This window comes from Lygodium microphyllum, chromosome 25 (assembly GCF_053477565.2).
Source record: "Lygodium microphyllum isolate KBCC chromosome 25, Lygodium_microphyllum_v1.1.10, whole genome shotgun sequence".
NCBI lineage: Eukaryota > Viridiplantae > Streptophyta > Polypodiopsida > Schizaeales > Lygodiaceae > Lygodium > Lygodium microphyllum.
Genome location: NC_141159.1, coordinates 70,068,147 through 70,079,902, shown reverse-complemented (window position 1 = coordinate 70,079,902; position 11,756 = coordinate 70,068,147). Strand labels below are relative to the sequence as shown.

The 11,756-nt window shown below is 37.3% G+C and overlaps 1 protein-coding gene across 1 annotated transcript; it reads left to right on the top strand.

The window, feature by feature from the left end:
- The first annotated feature begins 5,845 nt into the window (after positions 1 to 5,845).
- LOC148014352 (uncharacterized) lies at positions 5,846 to 7,396 on the top strand. The gene has a single exon (XM_087666543.1). The coding sequence runs from the start codon at positions 5,846 to 5,848 to the stop codon at positions 7,394 to 7,396; it is 1,551 nt and encodes a 516-aa protein (XP_087522669.1).
- The last annotated feature ends 4,360 nt before the right edge of the window (positions 7,397 to 11,756 follow it).

Here is an 11,756-nt window from a genome sequence, read left to right as displayed (position 1 = left end):
TATGTTTTATATAATAACATTTGTATATGCTTTGTCTCAAGGGCGTTTTGTAATAGGAAAATTTTCTTTCCCTTGAAAAGAATTTTTAATTGGTTTTATGAGGAGGTCACACATAGACGTGCATGCATGCACACATGTGGAATTTGTGCTACATTAAAGTTGAATGGAATGTATAATAGGCCTTTTAGCCCATGTGCAAGACCCAAACCCCCATGTGAAAAATGCTTGCGTGGTTTCAAATTCTCTATCTTATCTTTACATCATAAGGATGATTTTAGTGGTTAATATTGATCAAGTGCTATGACTTTTTTTTTCCAAATTGAACTTAGGAATTCAAAGTTTAGTAGGCTCAATAAAATATTTTTGGAAAGAAGAGTCCCACAATTTGAAGCAACTCTAGAAAGTCCACATAGGATTTCTCACATATTCAATGCATGGCTCTAGGTCACATATAATAAAGATTCTTTAGGTTCCTTCTAAAAGCTATATCTGATAGCTTACAAACTATAAAGTATAGCTCTAGGTCTCATTTTCTAGGTGAGTCCTTTTGTGTAATGGTAGCCATTTCTATAACTTTCTTAAATAGGTCAAAGTTCAAAATAGCAAATGCATCTTTCATAACTAACAATCAAATTCAAGGAATATATTTACATAAGAGGCAAAACTTTCATGGCCAACAAATGATATAAGAGGTTGGTAGATTTGTTCATTTCTCAATGCTTCTTTGTGATACCTTCATGATTTAAGCTACCATGAAGTGGTCTTAAGTTCCTTACTAAGAAAAAAGGGAAAAGAAAACTATAATGCATGGGGAAGAAGTGAGGAAAGTAAAGTTTATTTAAGGGAAAGGGTTAGCATCTTGGGAGAGTAGCTATAGACCTTGGTTTGAGTTTCTTAAGGGCAAGGATTAGCATCAGTTATTAATGTACGGGAGTTATAGCATGGGAGTTATTAATGTACGGGGGTATATGAAACGGTGGTTCTATAGTCTATAGCACGGGAGTTATTAATGTAAGGATATCATGTGAGTGTGTGTGTGTGTGTGTGTGTGTGTGAGTGTGTGAGTGTATGTGCATGTGTGTGTGAGTGCAAGTGCGTGCGTGTGTGTTGTGTGCATGCTATTGTGAAGAATGAGAGAGGGGGATGTGTGTAGGCATGTTAATAATTAATGTGCATTATTACATTGCCAATGTTTATGATGCACTTAAATATATTTGATGTTACTCTCTAACATCATTTCCATTTTTCCATGCAGTTTTTGTACTTTTGCTTTCGTCATCAACTCTACTCTTTTGTCATCGTCAATACTTCTCAGGTGCATCTCTCTCTCTCTCTCTCTCTCTCTCTCTCTCTCTCTCTCTCTCTCTCTCTCTCTCTCTCTCTCTCTCTCTCTCTCTCTTTTTAATGTATGCATGTCATGTCTTTTGATATGAAAGTGTGTTAATATTATTTCTTAATGTGTTTATGCGTGTTATTAATTAATGTGTTATGTGTGTCATTACATTGTTAAGGTGTATTACGTGTTTTAAGTGTGTTATTAATTAATGTATGTTATGTGTTTTAGTATAAATGTGTGATAACGTTATTATGTTTATGTTAATAGTATGTATTCATATGTATATATGTGCTAATAATTAATGTGTATTATGCATTTAAAAATGAATGTGTGTTATTAAATAATGTGTATTATGCGTGTTATTAATGTATGCATGTCATGTCTTTTGATATGAAAGTGTGTTACTATTAATGTATTCATGTCATGTCTTTTAATATGAAAATGCGTTATTATTATTTCTTAATGTGTTTATGCGTGTTATTAATTAATGTGTTATGTGTGTCATTACATTATTAAGGTGTATTACGTGTTTTAAGTATTTGATTAATTAATGTACTTTTTAAATATGTTCTCTCTCTCTCTCTCTCTCTCTCTCTCTCTCTCTCTCTCTCTCTCTCTCTCTTAATACTTTGTGTAACCATAGCAGTATGGAGCATGTTGAAACATCTGATGGAAGAAACAAAGTCCATGTACCAGACATTGTTTTGTGTACTCCTAATGCACGAATGAATGTGCGTAAAGCCAAAGACATGGCTAGGAGGAAGTCAATACGACGTGCCCTCCAACATGTCAAAGGACATAACACTTCCATTGTATCCCTAAAGCTCATGCATCAGTTGGATGCAATTGAGAAGCAAATCAAGAGTTTAAACAAACGTCAAAGAGCTTCGAACTCCTTTTGTCAAAACTTTGGTGATCACCTTCAAAGGATCGAAAAAATCCTGGCAGAAAAATATGAAGGAGGCTTGGCTGATGGGATAATGTTGCAAGACGAGATAGATGAAATAAAGGGCTATATAGGAGAAATCTATGAGTTGGTTCGCAAGCACTGGCCAGGGTGTGCTTTGGAAGACCAAGTAGAAAAGTTGCGAGACCTTGCTAAGAGCAATAATCGTATAGAGGATGGAGTGTGTGAATTACTGGCTCAAAAGAATGCAAGAGTGCTTGCACCTGCCTCGATGTGCATGTCGCATCTCTAAAAGTTTGCCTCAATAGGTTCTCTGCAATGTTGAACCTATTGAATCATCGCATGAGTTCATCATCCAATGCATAGTTCTCTTAGCATGTCTAAGGATTTCAATAACTTTTTGTCGGATCCTCCGATAGATATGTCATTCTATTGTTGGGTTTGAGGATTTTCATGTGATTTGGACTTTTGTATGCCCCATGATAATGACATAATATGCTCTTTCAATTTATATTCTTGCACATGTAAGATTATATTGTTGCTTATGTGATGTTATAATCTTCAAATTTATATTGAGGTATATATTTGCTAAAGTCTTCCCTAAGAGATAGGAAGAAATTTTAGTACGCCTAGGTCATAAAAGTATGCAATTACTAATATCAAAGTACCTTTTTCTTTTTATCTCAGGTTTTTCTCGACAATGGTACTTCCAACACATTCTGTGCCTAGAGATTGTGTATTATATGCACATAGGGAAATGCTCAAAATTACTAGACATAAACGTAGGCACGTTGCAAGAGTTAGGACTGAATTACATGTTCGTGACCATGCAAGAGATATGTATGAACAACATCATGCAAATGGAAACTATATGGATGTTCAAATCCCAAATCATCTATATCAAACCAATCAATTTCACGCTGCATCTTGCTCTGTTGCTCATGATTTGGTATCCTTTGAGGTTCAAATGTCTACCACAACTCGACAATACAATCTTAATGGTGGCTTGAGTGTACGTAGGCAAATGCTTAATGTTACGAGAGTTGAACGTATGGACATGGCAATAGTTAGAACACAATTGCAACAACTGCATCATGCTACCATAGATAGAGATAGATACAATGGCATCCAAGCTACAAGTGTCCAAATGCCAGTTCCACCATTGTTGCCGTTGGAAGTTCAACCACCTCCTATTCGTCAAGGAGACAATGCAACTATCCACAATATAGATGTTGAGATGTTGGATAACCATGAATTGCTACCCTTCGGAGTGGGGGTACGTAGCACAAGTCGACAAATAAATGGAAACACAAATAGTCCAGATGGTGGATTAAGAAATTGTAGGCAAATGCTTGATGCTACTAGAGCTGAACATAGACACAGGGCAAGAGCAAGAACGCAATTACAACAAATGCATCGCACTACAACAAATACAATTGATATAAGTGCTCAAATTCCTGGTGCACCATTACTGTCCTTAGATGTTCAATTGCCTCTCATTATTCAAGAAGAGAATGAAGCTATCCATAATGCAGGTGCAAGTACTGAGATGGTACATGACCAGTACAGTATTCAAGCTCCTATATTTCTACCTCAAAATGGTGGATTTTGTTCAATTCTCCATGACATGCCACCTAATTTGGATATTCATCCATCAGTAACAATTTTGCTCTTCCAAAAACCAAATTTGCATGCAATTGGTACCCTTTGCAAGGTTTGTCACCATTACATGGCTAACTTGTGGCACGATGAAACTAAAACAATGTGTACAACTTCGATTGGAAAGCATTGTTGTAGAGAAGGGAAAGTAATTTTGCCACCTCTACAACAGCCACCACAACCTCTATGTAATTTGCTTGATGGCACACATCCACAAAGCAGAGAGTTAAAAAAAAATATACGTGCTTATAATAGCACATTGGCTTTTGTTTCAATGGGTGCAAAAATTGATGAGCTTTTGCCTCAAAATGGAAATGGTTATACTTTTCGAGTTCATGGATCAATATATCACCGGATGGGTTCCCTATTACCAAGTGAGGATGGACAACAAATACCAAAGATTGTACAACTTTATATTTATGACACTGATCATGAGATATTGAATCGCATGGGGTTTTACCTAGGCTTTTGCCAGACTTACTACAAGAGCTTCAACAAATGATGCATGATCACAATGCTTATGCACAAGCCTTTATAGCAGTTGGTGCAAGCTTGCAACGCAATCCATCAGTAGAAATAAGAATGTCCAGTTTTCAAAATCGATCCACCTCTAGACGATATTCAGTTCCCACTGCAAGTGAGGTTGCTGCGATCATGCCTGGACAAGGTGATGATGATACACTTGATCATCGTAGCATTCAAGTTCGCACACGACAAGGCCATTTGATTTATATTTCTAACTTACACAAGGCATATATGCCACTGTTATATGTTCTTTTTCCAAATGGAGAGGATGGATGGCATACTAAAGTTCCATATGCATTTATGGATGCTCATATTAATGCCAATAATCTTGCAAATAAAGGTTGTGTCACTCAAATGCAGTATTATGCTTTTCAACTTCAGATTCGAGATGATACTAATGCATGTCTTTTGCGTGGTGGTCGCTTGCTACAACAATACATTGTCGATGCTTATTGTAGCATTGAACAATGTAGATTGGCTTGGTGTCGTCGAAATCAAGCAACATTGCGAGTTGAAATGTATAGGGGATTGGCTAACATGGTCAATGGTTCAGATGCAATTGATACTAATATCGCTGGGATTGGTGTGGGCAGGAGAATAGTATTGCCATCTAGCTTTATAGGTGGACCAAGATTCATGGCCATGATCAAGCAACCATTCGGTTTACAAGTACGCGTGGTTCCGGATCCAATGATATTGACACAAAAAATATTGATGCACAAAATATTGATGAGATTGAGAGGTACTTAGATGCACGATATATTTTAGCTTCTGAAGCATGTTGGCGAATATTTGAATTCAAACTTCATGATGAGAAACCCGATATTCAACGATTGCAAATACATTTACGTGGAGAGAATACTGTTTCCTTTCGTGACTCTGATAACATTTGTGATGTGGTGCAAAATGAAAATGCTCAAAAAACAACTCTCATAGAATGGTTTACATGCAATCGTTTGCACCCTGATGCTAACATAGTTCTCTATCAAGACTTTCCAATGTTTTGGGTTTGGAATGTGCGCAAAAAAATGTGGACAAAGAGAAAGCAAGGAAACACATGTAGTCGAATATACTTTGTTTCACCTACGTGTGGAGAAAAATATTATTTGCGCCTACTACTCACTGTATGCAAGGGGTGCACATCCTTTGAGGCATTGCGTATGGTTGATAATGTGGTATATTCAACTTTTAAGGAGGCTTGCATTGCAAAAGGAATGTTGGAAATAGATGATGAATGGCAAATGTGTTTGCGTGAAGCTGCATTGATGCAAACCGGTACTCAATTAAGAAATTTGTTTGCATCCACCTTGGTATTTTGTTCGCCTGCCCGACATGGGGCTCTATGGGAAGAGTCCTTAGGTCCGCTGACAGAGGATATAAAACATCGACTCTCCTTGCAAAATAGGTGAAATGTTGATATGCAAGATGAGGTCAATAATCATGCATTGATGCATATTCAAAAACTTTTAGATCAACATGGACACAATTTGGCAGAGTATCATGGATTGCCTGAGGTGACAATGCAAGAGTACACAAATCCTTTGATCCTTGATGAACAACTATATGATAAGGTAGAACAAGAGAATACCTTCTTAACAATGCAAGCTTTGTTGAATGATGGACAAAGAAATTGTTTTATGGCAATAATGAATGCTATTGATAGTGGTTTGGGTAAACCATTTTTCTTAGATGGCCCAGGCGGTTCTAGAAAGACATTCCTATACAAATGTTTACTTGCAAAGCTTCGCAGTCAAGGTCGCATTGCAATAGCTACAGTATCCTCTGGTATTGCTGCATTGCTTTTGCCACATGGTTGTACTGCCCATTCAAAGTTCAAAATTCCATTGCAGGCAGATAATAATTCTACATGCAATATACCTGTTCAAAGTCACCTTGCAACACTGTTAAAAGAGGCAAGTCTTATTTTGTGGGATGAAGCTCCTATGTTGCATCGTAATACCTTTGAGGCACTGGACAGAACTTTAAAGGATATAATGCAGTGTGATATGCCATTTGGTGGTAAAGTTATTCTACTAGGTGGAGATTTTAAGCAAATATTGCCTGTTGTACCAAAGGGTACCCATGAGGATATTGTCGGTGCTGCTATATGTTGTTCCAATTTGTGGCAATATTTCAATGTTTTGAAACTTACACAGAATATGCGGGTCGCATCAGATCAGGATCAGTTTGTTGCATGGTTACAAGACATTGGAGATGGAAAAGATTTGACACATACTAATAATATATTGCAAATTCCACCTGCATTGTTGTTAAAGGGAGGATCTATGCAAAACTTGAGCAATTTTGTCTATTGTGAAATGAATTGTGTAATTGATTACAAAATGTTCTTTAGTGGACGTGCCATTCTTGCACCTCGAAACAATGATGTGGAAATGATAAACAATCATGCATTGCAACTGATGCCGGGAGAGGTTAAACAATACTACAGTGCTGATTCTGTGGATAGAACCGAGGAGAACTCATTCATTTATTTTGTGGAATATCTAAATTCCCTTGACCTCGGTGGAGGTATTCCTCCTCATATCTTGCTACTCAAAGTAAATGCTCCAATAATATTGCTCAGAAACTTGAATCCTTCTAAAGGTTTATGCAATGGTACTAGGCTGGTATGCAAGGCTTTCAATAACAAGGTCATTGATGCAGAGATAATTACGAGGACCAATATTGGTGACAGAGTTTTTATCCTGAGGATAACTTTCCACCCAACTACACTGGAACTTCCTTTCTTAATGAAACGCTTGCAATTCCCAGTCCGTTTGGCGTTTGCAATGACAATCAACAAATCTCAAGGCCAAACGTTATCATGTTTGGGGATATATCTAAAAACCCTAGTCTTTACTCATGGTCAACTCTATGTTGCTTTCTCAAGAGTAAAGTCTCCGGACAAATTGAAAGTCTTGATTAATGAGAAAGAGGACATGGTAAATGGTACCATCAATTGTATATAATGAAGTTTTATAGAAAGTATTGTAACCTCTATTTTTTCAAAAGTGTAATGTTTGTTCTCTCATATTATATTTGCATAATGTTTTTATTTCAATACAATCAAAGCCTTATTTTCTTCTTTGTTCACATATCTATAAAATGTAGTGTTGTACTTTCTTATGCTCTTTTTCAGTAGTGAGTTCTTCGTCGATGAAAAGCAAGTTTGACTTATTTTCTCTGATTTAATACTTTAATGTTTTAATCATATCTCTCATGTATGGATAGATATTCATGATTTTATGTGGAGTTAGACATATGTTTGTTTTACTATATGAGAACATTGTGTTTAAATTATTTCTACCATAAAAAGTTATTTGAACTTTCTATCATATTATATTTGCATAAAATTTTTGGTGCAATATCATCAAAGTTTATTTATTCTTTTTTAATCATATATTTGCAGGGAATGAACTATTTTACTGTCTCCTGTTCTTTTTAAGTATTAAGGTTTTCAAAGAAAATTTCAAAGAAAAGTAAGTTCAACTTTTTTCCTTAGTGCTGGAAAATAATGTGGGTGCAAATACAAAGTGACAATTGCAGCTCTCACACTCTCGTCTATATACTCAGCCTAATGGGACTCTAGGCTCGATTCCTAGTTGCTTCCTCTAGTCTGTAGGATCTGTGCTACATCGTTAAGCTTGCTCAGGGTCAAATGGGGTTTGCTGGTTAGCCTACAACTCTAATTTTGTCGAATATGCTCATACGAGTGTCAGCACTATGCCTTGCCATTCGGATGCGATTTCTAGGGTCAAATTTGCATTTAAGGCTTTCGATGAATTCTCCTATTGTTGCGGGTTATACTCTCTATCGTCCTGAATGCGCTAAATTTGTCAATTTTGATATGTTAAAATTTGGTCCAATTCTGCAGAGTCTGATTCTGTAGTGTCCAATTTCAGGAATTAGACATCCGATTTGAAATGTGTCTGATTCTGAATGATCCGATTATGGGGTGTTTGATTTTCAAAATCGGATAGGGTATGTCTAATCAGACAGGTCATGTTAGTTCGATTGCCAAATCAAACAGGGTGGTTTGAGAGTCTGATTTTCAAAAATCGGAGGAGGTCACAAGTTTAAGTGTTTGATCCTCGGGATCGGATGCTAATAGTGGTCCACTGATTGTTGGTGTGTCCGATTGTCCAGGTTCAATTTCGTTCGGTCCGATAGGATTGATTAGATTGGTCCAAGTGTTGGCCGTCCGATTCTCAAAATCGGATGGGTGTAGGGTGTCCGAGCATTCGATTCTGGGAATCGGATGCCTCTGTGGATTGTGTCCAATTCCGTCAGCACGTAAATAACAGCAATGAAAATTGCTTTGAGCCAACAATTTTTGGCCACTCCCATAAGCAAGATTCTCTAGAATCCAAGGGTAGATACATAGAAAGGTTTCTACAGACCTGGTTTAAGCAGAAAACTCTTGTGCCTATTAATCGATTCGCTGGAAGCACCAAGTCTCTCACAAGCTCTCAAGCTCTCTTTCTCTCTCTCTCTCTCTTTCTACTACAGAACCTGAAAATGAGGTCTCCCTTTTATTCCAAGGGTCTTAAACCCTCGATGGACCCAACCTGAATCTAGCCAATCACTCCTTATGCAATTGTAACACTTCTAAGCACTCTTTTTTTCCATTTTTCTCCTTGTTTGTATCCTGTTTGGGCCTGTTTCATAGTAGAAACCCTTAGGTTTTTTCCTGTGTTTTCTTGGTCCTAACCTACTCTAAATGCAACAAAAAAATAAAATACTAGAATGATTCCTCCTACTTGCCTAACCATAAAAAAACCAAAATACTTACTTGTTGCCAAGATTAAAAACCCAAAACCTTCTACCTATCTCAAGCTCCGGTTCGGGGATGAAACCCTTACTTCGTCACTCGATTTGAGGTATGCAAGTGCTCAAGCTTGAATCCGTTGGTCTTGGCCAAATGGAACCAAAATGTAGAGGGGAGCTCACACTCAACCACCAAGACCCACGGACCGCTTATTGTTCAAGTGTTTCAAGCGAACTACCTATGGCTATCTCTCACCTAGTCGACACACCTTCGATTCTACCGGGGTGTAGTGAGTTTACCTTGATGCCCAAATGAGTTGCTTCCTCCCTCAAGCACACCGATAGCTCCACAATTCGAGATACGAGCTCAAGTATCCTCAAGCCTCCATCTCCAAGCTCCATCTTCCATAACTTCACGTGAGACAAGAGAATAGAAGAGAAGAGAAGAAGAGAGGAGATGACGGAGAGCTTCATCTCCAAGATCCCTCACCCTCACACACTCACCCCCTCACACTCTCACACTTCCTCTCTCAAGCACACACAAGCAAGCAAGAAAAGAAGAGAAGATGAGTCTACTTTGCCACACACCAAAGAATGAGCTCCTCATTCACTTTTTGAGTTTATATACAAAACCCTAATTCCTTTGGGTGGTCATCCCCTTATCCCCTTTTTTTACATGGCTGACCGTGGCCCTAGGCCCTCTTTCTCATTGTCCTATCTTCCTAGCTTCCTTCCTACCACCCATCTACTTTAACAATTTGCACAAAAAGGAGCCTGGCGCTCTTTTACAAAAAGTTTTGGGGGCGCCTTGCATTTAAAAATATGCTTTTGCCTTTGTCTTGGCTTTTGAGGCAGCTATTGCGCTTTCGGTTGTTTCCCTTCTTGCTTCTTCCATCGTGTTCAATTTCCTTCTGAGTTGCCTCTTTTGGCTCCCGGCTTCCACTTTTCCATTTTTTTCACTTTTTCTTGTGCCGAGGTTAACATGGTGAAACCCTTCATCAATTGGCACAAGTTCATTTGTCTCTCAAGGACAAAGTTAAAACTAATCACACCCCATGGCTTCAAGTGCTTTAAGTATAATTGTGCTTAGTGTATGGCTTACCCCACAAGACTTTGGTCACATAGCAAAACACACTTCAACTTATACAGTTTGGCATCAAATGATTGCATTCATTGGATTGTGCAACTTTATGTTGAATTTGGTATCCAAACTTTGTCTCATAGCATGGTTTATTATGTCTCAATATATACCATTTGAATGTGCGCTACAATAGGTGTTAGGATCTTGTGATTTTACATCAAAAATATGGATTGAACTTCTCAAATGATTGTGCAAATAATTATTGACCCATGGTTTCGTTGCAACGACTTAAATCTCAAAAGTTTTTTGATTGCAAAGTAAATTTGATCTTGTAAAGTTCTCATTTTTATTACTTATGTAAGCTAAACCATGACAAAATCACTTCTTCATCTATGGATACATGATCTATTAATGTTTTTCACGTGATTAGGCATACATAAAAATGGACTACAACATTTGGGCTATCTTACCATGCTTATAGTCCTAAGTGGAAAAGTAAAAGGCATCTAGCATGGCCCCTTTCATTCTTGAAAGTCTTATGTAATTCTTAAAAGTCAAATGTTGTGCTCATTAGATTTTATTGATCAACCATACTTTGGTATTATAATAATTACTCATCAAGGAGGGCATGTTAAGGTTGATTATAAGGCATATCTCCATTCTTCACCTTTTGGTGTAGTGTTTGAATGCTGAGCTTTTATTTTTTATTAATGTGGTTGCCATAGTATTCCATGTCTAATGCATTTTAAAATGGGAGCTTGAGTTATAGTTTTGGAGCTTGCTTCCTATTGGCCTCTTTATAATATGTAGTGGACTTTTAGCTTGAAGACATGGGTGATAGTGTTCTAGTAAGTATCATTACTTCACTTATTGATATGTGATGAAAAATATGAAGCACATGAAGGGCAAACTCTACCTTGCTTTGTCACATAGAAATTGTGCTCATGAGTAGGTTAGATCAATGTCATACAAAAAGCATGGTAGTGTAGTTGCTATTCCTAGAAGTTACAATGTTTTAATCTTACAAGATGCATCAAAAGTGTCCCCTTCTCTGGGTGCCCATTACTCAATACTAGGCGCTCCGCGCCTAGACTCAGCCCGGCGCTTCGCGCCAGGATGTGAAGCGCAAATGTTTTAATTTGTTCACACATTCTTTCACTTAGTAATGAATCAAATAGTCTTGCAATTTTTAAACTTCATTATAAAATCTAACAATTCAATACAATAACATTGATTATCTCAACCATAATAATTGAAAAACATAACTGAAGCAAAAGTGATTTTTAAATATCACTAAAAGAATTCGAACTATAGCAACATGTAAATGGAAAAGAAAGTATATAATGTTTTCAAAAAGATAGTTGTACTGTTGAAAATCAACTATCGAAAAGAAAGCTTTCTCTTCTTAGATGAATTATCAACAATGGATCTAGCACGGGGAACATGTGTGGGCGAAGCTGTGACACGCCCCGCCCCAGATT

Bases quoted from the DNA above. Each gene is read 5' to 3' on its own strand.
- LOC148014352 (XM_087666543.1), top strand. From the start codon at position 5,846: ATGCAAGATGAGGTCAATAATCATGCATTGATGCATATTCAAAAACTT.